The sequence below is a fragment of the Pongo abelii genome, chromosome 18 (assembly GCF_028885655.2).
Source record: "Pongo abelii isolate AG06213 chromosome 18, NHGRI_mPonAbe1-v2.0_pri, whole genome shotgun sequence".
Lineage (NCBI taxonomy): Eukaryota > Metazoa > Chordata > Mammalia > Primates > Hominidae > Pongo > Pongo abelii.
Window position 1 is genome coordinate 23,032,667 of NC_072003.2, and position 22,557 is coordinate 23,055,223.

The following is a 22,557-nucleotide window of genomic DNA, read 5'->3' on the forward strand; positions in this document are numbered from 1 at the left end:
TATTCACTTATAGCAAGGAAAATATCTGGAACCAAGCTATGCCAAGCCATCACCCCTAAGAGGGCAAAGCTGTATCCTTGGGTTAATTATTTAATCTCCTGCAAACCAAACCTCTCCTTCTCTATGCCTTCTCATCTCCAACTAGTAATATTCAGAATGGACCAAATTCTTTATATTTTAAAATGTATTAACATATTAAACAGAACATGGAGCACAGATGTCTTTTTGTATTAACCAGAACAGGGGCAGTGGGTATTTACACTAATGATGACAGTTGAGTAGCAAAACCCATGGAGGAATGCAGGTGAGAGAAGGGAGAGCTTCTGTGCAGGTGGAATAATTTGTGCAAAGACACAAAGATATAAAAAGTAGTATTCATAGAATTACAGAGACTTGGGAATATCTGTTGCTCAGGGTGTAGGGTGAAGGACCAATAGGAAGAATTGGAAAAGTGAGCAGGACTCAGACCGTGCAGGGATTTGCAGACCTTGTAGTAGATTTTGGACTTTATTAGGAAAACAACAGGGAGATACTAAAAGTTTTTTAGGGAGGAGGAGATCTGATCAAATTTGTATTTTGATAAGATCACCATGGCTGCGGGATGCAGGATGGATTGGAGAAAATTAGAATAGAGTTAGGGAAGACCAGTTAAAGGCTCATAGTCTAATCCAGGTGCAAGCTAGTAGTGGCATGGACCAGGTGCCAGAGGCATGATGGAAATTAACACAGTTGAGATTTCAGGAAATAGAGTGGACCAGATCTGCTGGCTAAACATGGGAGATGGGAGGAGGTCAAGGTTGATGCCAAAGTTTGGGGCTTGGACAATTTCATGGACAGGGATGACATGTCTGGTTACTGAGAGCACTGGAGGAGAATCAGTTCAAGAGAGGTAGTATGATTCAACCAGTTTCAGTTGTATGTAATCGGGAAATATTTGGCAGTACACATTTGAGACCTGGCCTGAGGGTGATATGGCGCCCCACACAAATCACATGAACTGAGAGTGAGAAAGGTGGGTTCATAGCTAAAAACCGTAGTGCACAACCCTTCATCACATCAGCCATGATCACACAGCTGAGGCCACTGCATTTTGGAGTTAGGAGGAAATTATGGAGCCTAAAGACATCCGATGTCTGCTGGTGCCTGTCGGACTCAGGATGGATCGTGGCTACCATTTGGACCCTGGTAGAACCATGGACAGCGGGATGTACAGTCTTTATCCACCATCTGCCACAGTTTGACACCAAGGTCATTGTACAGGTAAGAAGACTCACCTTCCACTATCAGCAAAATTCCAGAAAAAAATACATGTTTCCAGGCCGAAAGCTGGACTTTGCTAAAAAATATTTTATTAAGCAAAGAAGCCCATGAGCCTAAGATGATCCTGGGCCTGGACTTCTCAAAGTGTGAAGCACTGAATCTGAGTCACTATACCCGAGTCACATCAAAATGTGACCTTGAAGGAATGTATATTACTGGGCGATCCTCCAGACCTGTAGATCAGCCTTTGTAGACTTGGGACCCAGGATGTGCATTTTGAAAAATTAAAGAAAGCACAACAAGTCCAAGTCTCCCAGATCCTGGACCCTGATGCTGCCAGGGCCAAGCAGCTGGGGGGGGTGTGTGTGTGTGTTTGTGTGTGTGTGTGTGTGTGTTTTCTTACTCAATATGATGAAATGTTTAAAAACAGCCCTTGGAATATGACAGATCTAGCTTCTTATCCCACCTTTGAAATTAACTAGCAGGTTACATACCACTCTGAGCATCAGTTTCCTTATCTGCAAAATAGGTCTTTTAATAATTACTACCTCACAAAGTCTTAGGTAATATTAATGAGATGATAGAGGCGATATGTGTAAAGTACTTAACCCTGACATCAGCACATAGAAAACACTCTATCAGTGGGAGCTCCTGCTGCTATTGTTATGATGAGTACATCATGATGACAATTCAAGTCACCTGCATGAACTCTTTCTCTGTATGTCCCTTCACCCCAACATTTTCTTTATGTCTCCACTCACACCCTTGCTTTGCCTCTCAGAGGCAGACCTTGCCCTCACCTCTCAAAATCCACCCGCTCTGCACAACCACTGCAGAGTTCTATCTCCTGGCCTTGGATAAGCAGCATTTCTTTATTAATCTTTAATCTACTACGCATTTTCTCCTGTATTTTCAGTCTCTCACTTTTCGCTAGTTTTACACCCTCAGTCCATAAACATATTCAGTGTACTTATCCTAAAATGCCTTCCTTTGAACCTGCTACACACTGGGTCAACCCATCTTTTCCACCTTAATACCAAACTTCACCAAAGAACATCCTCCATTTGCTGCAGCCACCTCTGCTTCACCTAGCCTGCTCCTGAATACTGCAGTCCTCCAATGGTCTGCCCTTACTGTTCCTCTTCTTTCTAAGCAATTTTCTTCACCTCCATTTTTCTCAGCAAGCACATCAATGCAGGTGGCTGTCAGGACTGTACCTAGGGTCTAGTCTTCTCGGTCCAAGCTGATTCTCCCAGGCTAGCAAAACGTTTCCAACCTGCTAGTTGGTAAAGCCCATCTGATCATTGCTCCAGAACTTCAAACTGCACTTCCCATATCTCATTCCCTACCTCTATATCAATGCCTCCTCCTGTGTCACCATCATTATTTTCTGTACCACATTCTGCACCTGAGACTTAAAGCACCACAAACAAGACTGACCACCCTTCCCACCCTCATGCCTTATTCTTCCGCTACTATAGAGAGTGTCCCAAAAGGTCTTTATGTATTTTAAGCCTTAGTAAAGGTTTAAAGTTTAAATGCTACAAATTTACCAAAAAAGCATTTGCATTACTATTTCCCACTTACTATTTTTATGAATTATTCATAATAATTTTTAATTTATATATTGTATTAGTCCATCTTATTGAAGACTAAAACAAGAAGTCTTTTAAATTTTTGATTCAGAGGGTGCATGTGCAGATTTGTTACATGAGTATATTGCATGATTCTGATGTTTGGAGTAAGAATATTCTCATGACCCAGGTAGTGCATATAGTACCCAGTAAGTTTTTTGGCCCATGACCCCCCCGCCCTCTCCCTTTTCATAGTGTCTATTGTTATCCCCAGCATCTATTGTTTCCAACTTTATGTCCATGTGTATTCAATATTTAGCTCCCACTTATAAGTGAGAAAAAGTGATGTTTGGTTTTTTACTCCTGCAAAAATTTACCTAGGATAACAGCCTCCAGCTTCATCCATGTTGCTACCAAGGACATGATTTCATTCTTCTTTATGGCTGTTTAGTATTGCATGGTGTATATGTAGTACATTTTCTTTATACCAATCCACCATTAATGGGCACCTAGGTCAATTCGATGTCTTTGCTATTGTGAATAGCACTGCCAATAACATATGAACCTATGTGTCTTCTTGGTAGAATCATTTATTTTCCTTTGGATATATATCCAGTAATGGGATTACTGGGTCAAATGGTAGTTCTAAGTTTGTTGAGGAATTTTCAAATTGCTTTCCACAGTGGCTAAACTAATTTGCATTTCTATCAATAGTATACAAGCATTCCATTTTTTCCAAAGCCTCACCAGCATTTGTTTTTGACCTTTTAATAATCACCATTCTGATAGGTGCGAGATGGCATCTCACTGTGGTTTTAATTTGCATTTCTCTGATTAATGACATTGAGCATTTTTTCATCTGTTTGTTGGATGCTTGCATGTCTTCTTTTGAGAAGTGTCTGTTTATGTCCTTTGCCCATTTTTCAATTGGATTATTTGGGTTTTACTTATTGATTTGTGTTCTTTGTAGATTCTGATATTAGTTCTAATTAGACATTACATATTAGAATCTACAAAGAACTTAAATTCTTTGTAGAATCTGGATATTTGATTCTGGATGTTGTCAGATGCATAGTTTGAAAATATTTTCTCCCACTCTGTAAGCTACTTACTCTCTTGATAATTTCTTTTGCTGTGCTGAAGCTCTTTAGTTTAATTGGGTCCCACTTGTTAATTTTTGGTTTTGGTGCAATTGCTTTTGGGGACTTAGCCATAAATTCTTTGCCAAAGCTAATATCCAGAAGAGTATTTCCTAGATTTTCTTCTAGGATATTTACAGTGTAAGGTTTTATATTTAAATCCTCACTCCATCTTGAGTTAATTTTTGTATATGGTGAAAGGTAGGAGCCCAGGTTTATTCTGCTAAAAATGGCTAGCCAGTTTTCCCAGCACCATTTATTGAATAGGAAGTCCTTTCTCCATTGTTTATTTTTGTTCACTTTGTTGAAGACCATATGGCTATAGCTGTGAGTTCTCTATTGTGTTTCATTGGTGTATGTGTCTGTTTTTATACCAGTACCATGCTGTTTTGGTTACCGTAGCCTTATGGTATAGTTTGAAGTTGGGCAACGTGATGCCTCTAGCTTTGTTCTTTTTGCTATTCAAGCCCTTTTTGGTACTATATGAGTTTTAGAGTCGTTTTTTCTAATTCTGTGAAAAATGACATTGGTATTTTAATAGGGATAGCATTGAATCTATAAATTGCTTTAGGCGATATGGTCATGTTAACAATACTGATTCTTCCAATATATGAACATGGAATATTTTTCCATTTATTTGTGTCATCTCTGATTTCTTTCAGCAGTGTTTTGTAGTTTTCTTTGTAGCCATCTTTCACCTCCTTGGTTAGATGTATTCTTAGGTATTTCATTTTTAGTGGTAGTTGTAAATCGGATTGTGTTCTTGATTTGGCTGTCAGCTAGAACAATATTGGTATATGGAAATGCTAATTTTTGTACACTGATTTTATATCCTGGAACTTTACTGAAGTTGTTTTTCAGTTCCAGGAGCCCTTTGGTAGAGTTTTTAGGGTTTTTTATGTATATAATCATGTATCGTCAGCAAAAAGAGATAGTTTGACTTTTTTCTATTTGAATATCTTTTATTCAAATAGAAAAAATTTGAATAAAAATTTTTTTCTATTTGAATATCTTTTATTTCTTTCTCTTGCCTGATTGCTTTGGGTAGGACTTCCAATTCTATGTTGAATAGGAGTGGTGAGAGTGGGCATCCTACACTTTTTCCAGTTCACATGGGAAACGGTTCCAGCTTTTGCCTGGTCAGTGTGATGTTGGCTGTGGGCTTGTCATAGATGGCTATTATTTAGAGGTATGTTCCTTCAATGCCTCATTTCTTGAGAGGTTTTATCATGAAGAGATATTGGATTTTTTGAAAGCTTTTTCTGCACCTACTAAGAGGATCACATGGCTTTGGTTTTTTATTCTGTTTATGAGGTAAATCCTATTTCTTGATCTGCGTATGTTGACCCAACCTTGCATCCCAGGAATAAAGCCTACTTGATCATGGTGAATTACCTTTTGATGTGCTGCAGGACTCAGTTTACTAGTATTTCACTGAGAATTTTTGCATCTATGTTTATCAGGGATATTGGCCTGGAATTTTCTTTTGTCATTTTATCTCTGCCAGATTTTGGGGCCAAAAGGATTCTGGCTTCATAGAATGAGTTAGAAAGGAGTCCCTTCTCCTTAATCTTTTGGATTAGTTACAGAGGTACTGGTACCAGTTCTTTGTATATCTGTTAGAATTCAGCTGTGAATCTATCTCGTCCAGGGCTTTTTGGGATTAGTAGTTACTGACTCAATTTCAGAACTTGTTATTTGTCTGTTCAGGTTTTCACTTTCTTTCTGGTTCAGTGTTGAGAGGCTGTGTGTTCCCAAGAATTTATCCATTTCCTGTAGATTTTCTAATTTATGTGCATCAATGTGTTCATATTAGTTTCTGAGGATCTTTTATATTTCTGTGGGACAATTTATAGTGTCATCTATGTCATTTCTGATTGGGCTTATTTTGATCTTCTCATTTTTTTCTTTGTTAATCTAGCTAGCAGTCTATCAATATTGTTTATTCTTTTGAAAAACAAGCTCTGAGTTTCATTGATATTTTGTATAAACTTTTGCATCTTAATTTCATTCAGTTCTTTAACTTTAATTATTTATTTTCTTCTGATAGCTTTGGTGTTCGTTGATTGTTCCTTTTTTTTCCTAGTTCCTCTTGAAGTGATATTAGATTCTTAATTTGAGATCTTTCTAACTTCTTAATGAAGGCATTTAGTGCTATAAACTTTCCTCATAACATAGCTTCAGGTGCATCTCAAAGATTTTGGTAGATGGTATCTCTACTTTCATTTTCATTAAGTTCAGATACTTTTTTGATTTCTTGTTCACCCAAGAGTTATTCAGGAGAAAATTGTTTAATTTCCATATTTTTGTATAGTTTTCAGTGATCTTCTTGGCATTTATTTCTGTTTTTATTGCACTGTGGTCTAAGAATGTACTTTGGTATGCTTTTGATTTTTTGAATTTATTGAGACTTGCTTTATGACTGAATATGTGGTCAATTTTAGAATATGTTCCACGTGGGAACAAGAAGAATGTATATTCTGTGGTTGTTAGGTAAATTATTCTGTGGATGTCTATTAGGTCCAATTGGTCAAATGTTGAGTTTAAGTCCATAATTTCTTTGTTAGTTTTCTGCCTCAATCATGTGTCTAACATTTTCAGTGTGTTGTTGAAGTCCCCCACTATTTTTGTTTGGCAAAATCTTTTTATAAGTCAAGAAGAACTCATCTTATGAATCTAGGTGTTCCAATGTTTGGTGTGCATATATTCAGGATAGTTAAGTCTTCTTGTCGAACTGAACCATTTATCATTATATAATGCCCTCCTTTGTCCTTCCTAATCATTGCTGGTTTAAAGTCTGTTTTATCTGATATAAGAATAATGACTCCTGCTCTTTTTTGTTTTTCATTTGCATGGCAGATATTTCTCCGTTTCTTTGCTTTGAGCCTGTGGGCATCATTACATGTGAGATGGGTCTCTTGAAGACAAGACAGTTGGGTCTTTTCTTTGTATCCATCTTGCCACTCTGCCTTTTAAAGGGGGCATTTAGACCAAAAATAAATCAATAAATAAATACTATTCAAATTAGTAAAACAAAACATTCCTTCTATTTCCTCTCTGCCCATCCGTCAACTTAGTCCTTCTTGCCAAATCTGTTGCAAAAGTCTCCTGCTCTCTGTTCCACACCCCTACTGAAAGCTGCAAAGCACCAAGAGGAGTCATATGTTACAACTTACATGATAATAGCCAGAGCCCACATTGGTGAACACCTACTAAGTTCCAAGTTCTGGGAAAGGCCCCAGACACCTATTATGTCTAATTCTTACCTACTAAGCAGAGCTCCCTTGGCTGCCAGTAACAGAAGCCTACTTCAACAGAGCTTAGTGGAAAAAGAAATACATGGACGGGGGAATTAGAATAGCTCATTATTCTGTAGAGAAGAGCAATATGAGCTTGATAAAGATCTAAAACAGAAACTAGAAAGATACCAAGAATTAAGGCAGCTTCAGTGTCTCCTGTGCTTTTCCCTATAGATGTGCTTCCTTCTTTCTGTTTGTAGAACTACTTTTGCTACTTCACATGCACATAGTCAAACATAGCAATCACAGCATTTCAGGGCTGACATTCCCCCTTCCCAGATAACCAGTCCAGGTCAACTAGAGGCTGAGTGAGTGGTCCAGAATGTTGGGGTGATCAGACCCAACACAAGGCCATGGAGGGTACAATGTCTGGCGGAGTCAAAGGAATCAGAAAAAACAAGTTAAGAGTGCGTAAGGTGGGTCCAGGGGGCCAACGCTGGTATGGAGGCTGCGAAGACCGCAAGCTCTGGGAGCCCACACTATTTATTGGTGATCAAACAAAGAAGCAGGTGGTGAGGACATGCGGATGTGGGGGTAAAGAGGTGAGGATGGGAGGACATGGAGGTAGAAAGGTAGCAGTGCACCAAGCATAACTGTGATGGTTTAGCATTTTCTTTGATGCATATGTAATATGCTCTGCTACCTGAGATAATGGAGAACATGTTTATGAGCCTGGGAGAGTAACCAACAAGTCTGTGTACATTCCAGAGGCCACAAGGGGTTTTATGCCCTGAGCCCTGGATTCCATCCAAGCCACAAGGGGTTTTATGACCTGGGCTTAGATTATGGTGTGGCAGGGCAGCCTTCCACCCTTTGGCACAGAGATTGGTGTTCCAAAGGCCACAAGGCTGTTTAGGCCCTGGACCCAGGACATGTTCCAAGACTCTTTTACATCATGACAGAGAAGCCAGTCCTGCCTCAGCTCTTCTACCAACACAGCCTAAGGCAACTGTCTGTCACCAAATCACCAATCCAACTCACTGTGCCTGGGGTGAGGTTACTGATACAGACATTACTGGCGTGGGCCTGAGACCTTCACAGACATGGAAAGACACCTGTTGGGGTAGGAGCAGTGGGCCAGGGGTGAGAGTAGGACAAAAATTTTAAAAGCGTATATAAATGTGAGATATTAAAGAGGTAGAGGCTAGAGATTGAAAGCTGATTGGGTCTATGACGGGAGGGACTGGAAGTAGAGCTAGATTTGTCCACAAATGACAACTATATTTCATCATCATTCTAAATGGAATATATGGACATTCCCATTTTGCAGATAAGGAAATTGAATTACAGACAAATTAAGTAACAGGATTTAAATTAAGACACCCAAACCCACTTTCTTTTCTCTTTACTGTTCTTCACTCTCTTAGTGTATCTCCACCCTGATCTGAAACTCAGAAAGAAAACACATCCAGCTAATTAATCATGAGTACCAAACATTTTAGAGTCTAAATAACCTGGCTCCAACTTACCTTATCTTCCAAAATTTAATTCTTGCTCCTCTCTAGTGGGTCTAAATAAATCATATTATTTGACTTGACTGAAATGTTTCTTTAGCTCCTGAGACCCTATTTCTTCTTATTTCTTCTATCTCCAAAAGACTCCCTCTTTCTCTGCCTGTAGACACCATGTCTATTTGCTGATGTCCTGACTAAATACCACCTCTTCCATCAAGCTCCCTGGGACACAAAACTAGAGGGAGTATTTCCCTCACCTGCGTTCTCACAGAACTTTTTTACTTCAAGTATTTCTTATGACATCTGCCAACTTCTGCCTTATCATTCGAGTCCTGCTTTATCCTATTAGTGCCTACTTACCATAGGAGTTGGAACATTATCTCAGTTTTTGTATTTCCCCAACAGTACCTGATGCATACCATATATGAAATCCATGCTCAATATATGTGTATTTAAAGGATTAAGAAATGAATAAATGGGCTCTTCTAGCTGGAAGATCAGAACTAGACTGTTAATAATTGGCTGTTAGTTTAACCTTAACTGTAAAATAAAATTTCTTCTCTCTTCCCTTTCCAGACATTGTTGAAATACCCCATCAACCACTTTTGGGGGGTATCATCTATATTTCGAATGATTCTGCAGCAGGATTTCACCAGGTATGGTAGAAGTGGCTTGCAACAACATCTTTATTTAAGATTTTAAGGAATCTGATACATCATGGTCTGTTTTTCTTCTGGTTCTTTGAGGAGTGTGTGTGTGTGTTTGTGTGTTAAGTGTTGGTGGCGATAATGTTCAAAAGTTAATTAGTTAAATTAAAGCAGTTCCAGAGATCCAAAGGAAATTCAGTGAGCCTTGCATGATTGTGGGTTGATTCCTTTTTAAATATTTGAATTGTAAAATAACAATTGTACAGAAAATGCATAAGACAGAAATTTACAGATTAATAAATTATTGAAAATATCTGTGTAACCCACTCACCAAAGTCAAAAAAAATAACATTGCGTGCACCTCAGAGACTTCCATCTCCCTTAAAGGAAACAACTATCTTGACTTTTATGTTGTTAATTCCTTAGTTGCCTTTATAATTTACCTCCTAAGGAACTATCCCTAACCAAAATTTTATTTTACATGTGTTTGAACTTTACACATGTAATGCTACATTATTATGTAATAATTATGTTTCTAAGATGTGTCCCTGTTGTTGCATATTGCTGTAGTTTATCTTCATTATGTGCAGCATCCTATTTTATGAAAATATCACAATTTCTTATACCAGTCCTACTATTAATGGACATTTCTGTAGTTTTCACTTAGAGGCTATTGATGATTAATGCTATGTAGAATCCTAGAACATGCACCCTGATGTGTGCAAGCATGTATTTCTGTAGAGTTTTTCAAGGAGAAGATTGTGGGTCACACTGATGCAACACAACACTACACTATCTTCCAAACTAATTTATGCTTCTTTATATAAGCAGGTCAGGAGAATTTCCATTGTTCCACATTCCTGCCAACATTTGGTATTGTCAGACTTATTAATTTTTGCCAGGCTGGTGGGTGTGTGGTGTTATCTTAATACAACTTTATTTTTGCATCTTCCTATGTTTGAGAGTTAATTTTAAGCTAAACCAAAACACACTCTTTGAAACTTATGGGCACTTATGTATCTTTTAGGGACTCTGAAATTGAACTGGCTAGTTTAAAAATCAGAGCTAACATGTTTTAGACATAAAAGTTAAAATATCAGAGTTTAATGATTGCCCTTACAGAGCTAACTCTGAATTATAATTAGATTTTACTCATGAAGCTTCAGTCTGGCTGTATTCTGTTTCCATCTGTATTTCAAAGCTCATATGACAGCCAAGTTTTGCAACGTTCCTCAGATGATGGCCTTGGTCCAAACTCGGCACACAACTTATCAGGGCATAACTAATTACTCCATCTGAGACTCTGCCCACTTTATGTACTTTGGTTTAAGCTTCAAAAGAATGAGGAAGACATCCTCAGTGAACACAACCCTCTTATCCTCACTCTTGACCCTGTCTGTATCAGCAGAGGGTAATGAGGTGGAAAAGTGGTCCAGATGGTGCCACTTTCCTCATCACCAAGAGCTGGCTGGGCTCAGCCTCATGCTAGCTGCATCCAGCTGGCTGTCAAACTTCCATCACTTTTCTCCATTTTCTTCAGGGAATCCAATTATTATTTTGTGATTGTTTTTGTATTCTTTAAGAAAATTTCATGGGAAAAGGAGAAGGGACTTTATATCACATGCTGTACATAGGAAACTACTACTGTCGATGAAAAGAGTCAAACTCTGTAAATTATTTTTAGAGATTTATTCCGAGCTGAATATGAGTGACCATGACCCATGACACAGCCCTCAGGAGGTCCTGAGAACATGTGTCCAAGATGGTCAGGATGCATCTTGGTTTTATATAATTTAGGGAGGCATGAGACATCAATCAAATACATTTAAGAAACACATTGGTTTGGTTCAGAAAGGCAGGACAATGCAAAGCAGGGTCCTTCAGGTTATAGGTAAATTTAAACATTTTCTCATTGACAATTAGTTTATCTGAAGACTGGGATCAAAGGAAATGTTCAGGTTAAGAGAAAGGATTGTGGAAACCAAGTTTTACTGTGCAGAGGAAACTCTCAGATAGCAGACTTAAGAGAGAAAGCAGGTTGTAAAATGTGTCTTATCGGACTTAAAAGGGGTGCCTGGTTCTTAGTTGATTATCTCCTGGATATAGAAAGGAAGGAAGGAAAATGAAGGGGAAAGTGGATTCTCTATATAATGTGGACTTTTCCCACAAGAGACTTTGCAGGGCAATTTCAAGATATGGTGGAGAAACATGTTTTGGGGTACAATATTTTGATTTTCTTCCTTGTCTCGTAATGTTACACCAGAGTCAGATTGGAAAGTTAAGTCACAATATAAAGGGTTAAATAAAACCCATCTGATGAGAATTTGTGGCTTGTAAGGTATGACTCCCCAGACACCTTAGATAGGAATTTGGGCAAGATTGTAAAAATCAGAGCTTAGTCCTCAGTCCCCGCTCTTGGCCAAAAAGCATTCCATAGGATGCACGTGTAGGCCAACGAACAGCAGCAGGTCCCATGGCACTAGGAAGACTCATTCCTAGAGTTGTCTGATTTGGCCATCTGGCAGGGTCCCATGGTGCTAGGAAAGCTTGTTCCTAGAGTTCTCTGATTTGATGGTAATAGTTTTAAATACTAGCGTTTTGGATAATGGGGGGAAGACATGGAGTTTAAGGGGTGAGATGGAGTCAGGCTTAGGGTTTAGTCTTTTTAAAAAAAAATCCCAGATCAGATCTATGTTCTGAGTTATCATGATCTGAGTCTTTAATTGTGCCTTTCCCTATTGCTGTATCTGGCATAACATTTAAAAGAATGTCCATCATAAAGATAGTGAAGATTTGGGCAACCAAGGTTATACGTGGCATCAGAGAGCAGTAAGAATATTTCAGCCAGAATAAGCACTGTATGCATCATCATATTCTTTGATCAGACTCACAATGTGGTTACCTTACTTATTAAGGGTTATTTGAACCCTCTGATAAATCTTATTTGGAAATTGTGAGACCAACATTAAATTAGAATTTAATAAATTTATTCTCCTTTCCGGCCAATTTGTCTCCATAGGTATAGCATCCCGAGGAGGGTGTAAATTAAATGCAAGAAACACCTGTTCATCAGTATCTAAATTCTTATAGACTTGTTAATAGTAGATGAATCTATTCTTCCCACCACTTTTGTATTGCACCATATACTGGTATTTGGGAGAGAAAAGGTTTCATCACGGGAGAAGTCATAATTCTGCACTGTCATTTTTTTCCTTGGCAGGACTGCCCATGGCTGAGGACCTTAAAAGTCAAAAAAGACTTATAGCCAATTAATTGTTCTAGGCCAGATAGGAATGGATGTGGACAGGCATTCATTACTTCTTGAAATGATTTTAAGTTAAAAAAAAAAAGAACAACCCCATTAAAAAGTGGATGAAGGATATGAACAGACTCTTCTCAAAAGAAGACATTTATGCAGCCAACAGACACATGAAAAAATGCTCATCATCGCTGGCCATCAGAGAAATGCAAATCAAAACCACAATGAGATACCATCTCACACCAGTTAGAATGGCGATCATTAAAAAGTCAGGAAACAACAGGTGCTGGAGAGGATGTGGAGAAATAGGAACACTTTTACACTGTTGGTGGGACTGTAAACTAGTTCAACCATTGTAGAAGACAGTGTGGTGATTCCTCAAGGATCTAGAACTAGAAATACTATTTGACCCAGCCATCCCATTACTGGGTATATACCTAAAAGATTGTAAATCATGCTGCTATAAAGACACATGCACAGGTATGTTTATTGCGGCACTATTCACAATAGCAAAGACTTGGAACCAACCCAAATGTCCAATAATGAGAGACTGTAAGGAAATGTGGCACATACACACGGTGGAATACTATCCAGCCATAAAAAATGATGAGTTCACCACCTTTTCAGGGAGATGGGTGAAGCTGGAAACCATCATTCTCAGCAAACTATCTCAAGGACAAAAAACCAAACACCGCATGTTCTCCCTCATAGTTCGGAATTGAACAATGAGAACACATGGACACAGGAAGGGGAACATCACACACCGGGGCCTGTTGTGGGGTGGGGGGAGGGGGGAGGAATAGCATTAGGTGATATACCTAATGCTAAATGATGAGTTAATGGGTGCAGCACACCATCGTGGCACATGTATCCATATGTAACAAACCTGCACGTTGTGCATATGTACCCTAAAACTTAAGGTATAATAAAAGCAAAACAAAATGAAACAAAACATTGGGCACAGTAGCTCATGCCTGTAATCCCAGCAATTTGGGAGGCCGAGGCAGGTGGATCACCTGAGGTCGGGAGTTCGAGACCAGCCTGGCCAACATGGTGAAACCCTGTCTCTGTTAAAAGTATAAAAGTTAGCCGGGCATGGTGGTGGGCACCTGAAATCCCAGCTACTCAGGAGGCTGAGGCAGGAAAATTGCTTGAACCCAGGAGGCAGAGGTTGCAGTGAGCCGAGATCGCGCCACTGTACTCCAGCCTGGGTGACGAGAGAGACTCTGAAAAAAAATAAAAACAAAAAAAAAACACCTGACAATAGAACCAAAAGGCAAAGTTACAAGACTGGTTTCTTTTTAACTTTTATGTGTTGAGTTACTATAAGCTTAGTTTCTGTTACAGACTTATAGCAATTAGCTACTCAAAATATAAGCATTGTTCTGAAAAATAATTTAAAATATGTATATATGTATAGACATATTTATCTTCACAACTTATAACTGGCAGTATTATACCCAGGAGGGTTTGTTACAAGGTACTTTATCCTATTAGTAAATATATTTTTTTTAATTTTATAGTAAGCAGAAAATGTTTGTGGTTGGGATGTATGCAAAAGTGACACATAATAGTTTAGAAGACAACTAAACTTGTTTTACCAGCTGTTTAGGCATTTTTTTTTGTAACCGCTTCTTGATTTGGAGGGTTTGGTCTTGTTCTAATTTTATCCCTCAAAGCTGGCCCTTACAATCTTACATGTCCACCTCTTCCGTGATAGTTCCTGGGCCCAGAGGGAGGCAACTTGTGTAGTTTTGGCAGCAGAGCATTTGCAGTGAAACAGATCCAGGCCCGGTGGGATGTCAAATGAGAGAGTTTCATATGGTCTTCAGAATACCATGATATTGGCTTCCTTGAAGTAAACAAGGAAAGATAAATAACATTTATATTTTGACAGTTAGGAGAGTTACTATCCTTCATTATAAAGCAACTCTTAAATGTTTCTTAACCAAAAAGAAATTTACATTTTTTGAGAACTGACATCTTTGTGTTTATAAAATGTTAACAAATGCATATTTTGTGCTTCTATTATTTTAACTTTTTAGTCACCCAAATTTTGACTCAGGGTTGGGGGGGTGCAAAACCCGAGGTTTAAAACATGACTTTAAGATTTTTAAATTACTGGAGAATTTTAAGGTTAAATTTACCAAATTAAATTTTTACCACAGATTATCAAGGTTATGTAAATTAAAAGGGCATCTGAGCTAGTTTTGCCAATCTAATAGGCACTTACATTTTTTAAAGTTAGTTGATTAGAACTCTTTCATGTAGTTTGGAAGTGAAATGTCACTTCCACATGACACATATAAATATAGACATATAACAGGCATGCAGAATAAAAGACATGCTCAAAAGTTACTTTATTTGCCTGTTTTCAAAAACAATTTTTCTCCCTTACTTTATATAACTAGTAAAAGTTACAGGAGCCAACAAAAGGTGAAGGAAAGAGCCATCCTTCAAAGCCTTTTCAAAAGAGAAACAGTAGCAATTTTAAGATATCAATCTGAAGAATGTTAAAGAAACAATTAAAAATTTAAAAACTTCTTGCATTAAAAATAAGTCAGCCAGGCACGGTGACTCATGCCTGTAATCCTGACACTTTGGGAGGCCGAGGTGTGCGGATCACAATGTCAGGAGTTGGAGACCAGCCGTGCCAATATGATGAAACTCCATGTCTACTAAAAATAGAAAAATTAACCAGGGGTGGAGGTGTCTACCTATAGTCCCAGGTACTTGGGAGGCTGAGGCAGGAGAATTGCTTGAACCCAGGAGCTGGAGGTTGCAGTGAGCTGAGATCATGCCACTGCACTACAGCCTGAGTGACAGAGTGAGACTCCATCTCAAAAACAAAACAAAACAAAATAATAAGTTAATATTTGCAATAAAATCCTGTTTTCACCAATTACTTAGTTTTGTACTCGTGCATTTTTTAAAATATTAAAGACCCATCTCTAGAAAGATTATTATGATTTATTTTTAGTTATAGACAACTGAATTACACAACTCCTTTAAAAATTTATTTTATTAATGTTATTATGACTTACATAGTTCATTCACGAGTGTTCAGACTGTTTTATCTTAAATATCGCTCTTTCTTTTTTTATTTTATTTTATTTTATTATACTTTAAGTTCTAGGGTAGATGTGCACAACGTGCAGGTTTGTTACATATGTATACATGTGCCATGTTGGTGTGCTGCACCCATTAACTCCTCATCTACATTAGGTATATCTCCTAATGCTATACCTCCCCTGTCCCCCCCCACCCCACAACAGGCCCTGGTGTGTGATGTTCCCCTTCCTGTGTCCAAGTATTCTCATTGTTCAGTTCCCACCTATGAGGGAGAACATGTGGTGTTTGGTTTTCTGTCCTTGTGATAGTATGCTGAGAATGATGGTTTCCAGCTTCATCCACGTCCCTACAAATGACATGAACTCATCATTTTTTATGGCTGCATACATATTCCATTGTGTATGTGTGCCACATTTTCTTAATCCAGTCCATCACTGATGGACATTTGGGTTGGTTCCAAGTCTTTGCTATTGTGAATAGTGTCACAATAAACATACGTCTGCATGCGTCTTTATAGCAGCATGATTTATAATCCTTTAGGTATATATCCAGTAATGGGATGGCTGGGTCAAATGGTATTTCTAGTTCTAGATCCTTGAGGACTCGCCAGACTGTCTTCCACAATGGTTGAACTAGTTTACAGTCCCACCAACAGTGTAAAAGTGTTCCTATTTCTCCACATCCTCTCCAGCACCTGTTGTTTCCTGACTTTTTAATGATCGCCATTCTAACTGGTGTGAGATGGTATCTCATTGTGGTTTTGATTTGCAGTTCTCTGATGGCCAGTGATGATGAGCATTTTTTCATGTGTCCATTGCCTGCATAAATGTCTTCTTTTGAGAAATGTCTGTTCATATCCTTTGCCCAATTTTGATGGGGTTGTTTCTTTTTTTCTTGTAAATTTGTTTGAGTTCTTTGTAGATTCTGGATATTAGCCCTTTGTCAGATGAATAGATTGCAAAAATTTTCTCCCATTCTGTATGTTGGCTATTCACTCTGATGGTAGTTTCTTTTTTTGTGCAGAAGCTCTTTAGTTTAAATAGATCCCATTTGTCAATTTTGGCTTTTCTTGCCATTGCTTTTGGTGTTTTAGACATGAAGTCCTTGCCCATGCCTATGTCCTGAATGGTATTGCCTAGGTTTTCTTCTAGGGTTTTTATGGTTTTAGGTCTAACATTTAAGTCTTTAATCCATCTTGAATTAATTTTTTATAAGGTGTAAGGAAGGGATCCAGTTTCAGCTTTCTACATATGGCTAGCCAGTTTTCCCAGCACCATTTATTAAACAGGGAATCCTTTCCCCATTTCTTCTTTTTGTCAGGTTTGTCAAAGATCAGATGGTTGTAGATGAGTGGTATTATTTCTGAGGGCTCTATTCTTTTCCATTGGTCTATGTGTCTGTTTTGGTACCAGTACCATGCTCTTTTGGTTACTGTAGCCTTGTAGTATCGTTTGAAGTCAGGTAGCATGATGCTTCCAGCTTTGTTCTTTTGGCTTAGGATTGCCTTGGCAATGCAGGGTCTTTTTTGTTTCCATATGAACTTTAAAGTAGTTTTTTCCAATTCTGTGAAGAAAGTCATTGGTAGCTTGATGGGGATGGGATTGAATCTATAAATTACCTTGGGCAGTATGGCCATTTTCACGATATTGATTCTTCCTACCCATGAGCATGGAATGTTCTTCCATTTGTTTGTGTCCTCTTTTATTTTGTTGAGCAGTGGTTTGTAGTTCTCCTTGAAGAGGTCCTTCACATCCCTTGTAAGTTGGATTCCTAGGTATTTTATTCTCTTTGAAGCAATTGTGAATGGGAGTTCACTCATGATCTGGCTCTGTTTGTCTGTTATTGGTGTATAAGAATGCTTGTGATTTTTGCACATTGATTTTGTATCCTGAGACTTTGCTGAAGTTGCTTATCGGCTTAAGGAGATTTTGGGTGGAGATGATGGGGTTTTCTAGATACACAATCATGTCATCTGCAAAAAGGGACAATTTGTCTTCCTCTTTTCCTAATTTAATACCCTTTATTTCCTTCTCCTGCCTGATTGCCCTGGCCAGAACTTCCAACACTATGTTGCATAGGAGTGGTGAGAGAGGGCATCCCTGTCTTGTGCCAGTTTTCAAAGGGAATGCTTCCAGTTTTTGCCCATTCAGTATGATATTGGCTGTGGGTTTGTCATAAATAGCTCTTATTAATTTGAGATACGTCCCATCAATACCTAATTCATTGAGTTTTTAACATGAAGCGCTGTTGAATTTTGTCAAAGGCCTTTTCTGCATCTATTGAGATAATCATGTGATTTTTGTCTTTGATTCTGTTTATATGCTGGATTATGCTTATTGATTTGCATATGTTCAACCAGTCTTGCATCCCAGGGATGAAGCCTACTTGATCATGGTGGATAAGTTTTTTGATGTGCTGCTGGATTCGGTTTGCCAGTATTTTCTTGAGCATTTTTACATCAATGTTCATTACGGATATGGGTCTAAAATTCTCTTTTTTTGTTGTGTCTCTGCCAGGCTTTGGTATCAGGATGATGTTGGCCTCATCAAATGAGTTAGGGAGGATTCCCTCTTTTTCTATTGATTGGAATAGTTTCAGAAGGAATGGTACCAGCTCCTCCTGGTACCTCTGGTAGAATTCGGCTGTGAATCCGTCTAGTCCTGGGCCTTTTTTGGTTGGTAGACTATTATTTATTGCCTCAATTTCAGAGCCTGTTATTGGTCTATTCAGGGATTCAACTTCTTCCTGGTTTAGTCTTGGGAGGGTGTTTGTGTCCAGGAGTTTATCCATTTCTTCTGGATTTTCTAGTTTATTTGTGTAGAGGTATTTATAGTATTCTCTGATGGTAGTTTGTATTTCTGTGGGATCAGTGGTGATATCCCCTTTATCATTTTTTTAAATATCCCTCTTTCTTGTACAATCCCATCATTTTTATTTTAGGACAAAAATTTACCATACAAGATTCTTGCTTATATAAAATATCTTTTCTTTAAGCCTTTTTTAATTTTTTTGTCAAAAATACCTCTTTATTTTTATAACTTTCTTTATATTGCTCTTATTTCCTGGTTTACCTTGTTTCATATATAACCCTTAAATAAGGTTTGAATTAGACAAAGATATTTTAACTTAATAAGAACGTTAAAATATTTCTTAAATTGGAAATTACCCAGATACTTAATATCAAATAATAACCTTAAATCCTAAATTATGACAAGTTTGTATACAAGCATTTATTTCATTTACCTGATTAATTTAGTAGTTTACCAAGGTTATTTGCAAAAAAGTGACAGCCAATATTTTAAGTTATTTTTCTATTAACCATTTTTATAGCTGTGAATTTCAGGCATTTATTTAAGTAATAAAACTTATGGTTAGTTTTAAGGATATTTATGCCAATAACTCAGTATTTAGCTGATTTCATTTAAGCCAACAATATTTCATAAGCATATACAATCAAAGATCACTCTGTCTTGGGCTGGATTTTATAGTTTGTAACACTTATGGCAAATCTTATAGTATTCTGTGGGAATAAACAGGAAATTATTTGATCAATAAATGCAAAAAAATACTAACAATTCTGAAGACATTGAGGATATTATTTTACCAATAATTTTAAAGCCAGCTGGATCTTTACTAAAATAAAATCTTATTTAGTAAAGATTTTACTTAAGTCACATGAACTTGAAAAAGCATTTGACTAGTCTTTTTTTTTTTTTAGTATCTGATTTAAGCACTTTTTAAAAGCCAATTAATTAGAGCTCTTCATATGTGTGTTTGTGTGTATATATATATTATTTTATTTTATTTTATTTATTAATTTTTTTGAGACAGAGTCTTGCTCAGTCAGGCAGGCTGGAGTGGCACAGTCTCTGCTAACTGCAACCTCCATCTCCCAGGCTCAAGCAATTCTCCTGCCTCAGCCTCCAGAGTAGCTGGGATTACAGGCATGTGCCACCATGCCCGGCTAATTTTTGTACTTTTAGTAGAGATGGGGTTTCACCATGTTGACCAAGCTGGTCTTGAACTCTTGACCTCAGGTAATCTGCCCACCTCGGCCTCCTGAAGTGCTGGGATTACAGGCATGAGCCACTGGGCCCAGCCTCTTCATATATTTTTAGTCATGAAAATATTGTATACACACACATAAGTATATACATGTATTACGCATGCTGGTAGAAGCACATCACATAGACTCATAAAGATCTTTTTGGTTTTGCCATTTTAAAAAATCTTACCCTAGGCAGTTGTCAGCTAAATAGTCTTAAATTTACATATTAAAGGCAACTCAAGTGAAATCAGATAGCAAAATTTACATCATAAGGTATGAAGAGAAATTCTGGTATGTTAGAGGGAAATTAAAATGGATTCAACTGCCAATTGAACATAAAATTGTAGAAGCCTATGATAAAGGCCTTAAAATACACACACACACACACACACACACACACACACACACACACAAAGTTCCCACAGCTATTACTTCAGTACTTTAGCCATGGGATAAATACAACTTTGCCAGCTTGCAAAAAACAGCTAGATCCAAATGGTGGTTTTTGCCTCAGTAGAAAAGTAACAGCAGCTTTAAAGCAGGCAGACAAGAAAATAGAAGCTATGTACTCTATAGTTTGCAGGTCGACCTTAGGAATCTTTTTCCTTAATGTAAATGTGCACAAAGACCATATTAGTTCCATTTTATATAAACTCTGGCAAGTAGAGGTGCCATAAAACCTACAGAGTGCCTGAAAGAGGGTCATTCTCATTCTCATTCTCCTTGTTTCCTCCTTATTCTTAGATTTTGTTTCCCGCTTTTTTTTTTTTTTTTTTTTTTTCCTTAAAAGGAGGAACTGAGCTGTAGCCTAGGGTTTTTGTGTGGTGGATCAGTGCATGCTGCTTGTGGGCAGGACTCCACTGTGTATCACTACAGAGTCATTCCTGCCTCCTAGGTGTCTGGGTTTCTCTCTCCAGAGGTCCATGACCTCTGAGAGGGCTCAAAACGCTGGGTAATCGGCCCTTATATGCACTGCCTGGATGAGCAATTTTAAATTAAATTTTGGTGGGGATTTCCCTGCAAGGCCACTGCACTTTGTGGGGGGTCAAGCCCCCAGACACTCCCACGAGTCCCCTGATCACCCAGGGGCACCTTTTTGACTGGGAGGAGCAAATGCCCTTTCTCTCTGGAGCAGAAAAATTCAGTCTCTCATTTATCTATGAAAACAACACTTCAGTTCCTCACGCAAATGCGCACAGATGATCCAAATCAAGATCAATTTTAGGAGAAAATGCAAGAGAGAATTCCATTTAGAATGCATCTCTGAACTAGAATAACGATCCTGAAACAACAACTTCCTAGGAGAAAACCAACTCAGAATAAATCAAGGACCGTCAACCATAGGAAAGTCTGGGGTTCAGGAGGACTTACCAGTTCCACCAGAGGAGAAGCTCAAAGTCAGGTAGGCTTCAGTGGGCCCTGCTGGTACCTTAGCTCCAAGTTTTGGCAACTCCTTCAAAGTCCCGAGTCTTCTCTGAGGCCCCACATGTTTGGGCACCAAACTGTTGTTGACAAAGAGTGAAACTCTGTAAAATATGTTTAGAGATTTATTCTGAGCTAAATATGAGTGACCATGGCCTGTGACACAGCCCTCAGGAGGTCCTGAGAATATGTGCCCAAGGTGGTCAGGATGCAGCTTGGTTTTATATATTTGAGGGAGGCATGAGACATCAATCAAATACATTTAAGAAATACATCGGTTTGGTTCACAAAGGCAGGACAACTCAAAGTGGGGGCTTCCGGGCTATAGGTAAATTTAAACATTTTCTCATTGACAATTGGTTAAGTTTATCTGAAGGCCTGGGATCAAAGGAAATGTTCAGGTTAAGATAAAGGATTGTGGAGACCAAGTTTTATAGTGCAGAGGAATCTCTCAGCAGACATCAGAGAGAGAGAGAGAGAGCAATTTGTAAAATGCTTCTTACTGGATTTAAAAGGGTGCCTGGCTCTTAGTTGATTATCTCCTGGATCTGGAAAGGAAAGAAGGAAAACAATCGGGAAAGGGGATTCTCTATAGAATGTGGACTTTTCCCACAAGGCACTTTGCAGGGCAGTTTCAAGATGTGGCAGAGAAATATGTTCTGGGGTAAAATATTTTGATTTTCTTCCTTGTCTCATAATGCTATGCCAGAGTCAGATTGGAAAGTAAGTCATGATATAAAGGGTTAAATAAAACCCATCTGTTGAGAATTTATGGTTCGTAGGGCATGACTCCCCAGACCCTTAGGTAGAAATTTGGGCAAGACTAAAATTAAATAAAATGAAACAGAGCTTTGTCCTCACTACCAACATTCTGTGAGGGCCATAGGCTCTTGGACCCCTAAAGGTGCACTATAAAATCACTGACATGAGCCAGATTGATTAACAGGAGAAAATGATTGCAAAATTATTGAACATATATACATGGGAGCCTTCAGAATGAAAACCCAACTTCTCAATGATTTACAGAAATTTTCATACTGCAAACCAATACTGAGATAGGTCTCAATCAATTTAGAGGTTATTTTGCCAAGGTTAAGGACATGCCTGTGACATAGCCTCAGGAGATCTTGAGAACATGTGCCCAAGGCGATTGGTCTACAGCTTGGTTTTATATTTTTAGGGAAACATAAGACATCAATTAATACATGTAAAGTGTTTATTGGTTTGGTCCAGAAAGGTGGAACAACTCAAAGCAGAGGCTTCCAGGTCATAGAAGGATTTTCTGATTGGCAGTTCGTTGAGTTTATCTAAAGACCTGGAATCAATAAAAGAGAGGTTTAGGATAAAGGATTGTGGAGATAAAAGTTTTTATTATGTAGATGA

At 38.2% G+C, this 22,557-nt stretch overlaps 1 protein-coding gene across 1 annotated transcript in view; it reads left to right on the plus strand.

Moving 5' to 3' along the window:
- LOC100444065 (acyl-CoA synthetase medium chain family member 1) overlaps window positions 1-22,557 on the plus strand; it is a 74,317-nt gene that overhangs the window by 20,088 nt on the left and 31,672 nt on the right. The window contains exons 5-6 of the mRNA XM_002826181.3: window positions 1,101-1,260; window positions 9,303-9,382. Coding sequence (XP_002826227.2) covers window positions 1,101-1,260; window positions 9,303-9,382 — 240 coding nt within the window. The remainder of the gene's footprint in view (window positions 1-1,100; window positions 1,261-9,302; window positions 9,383-22,557) is intronic.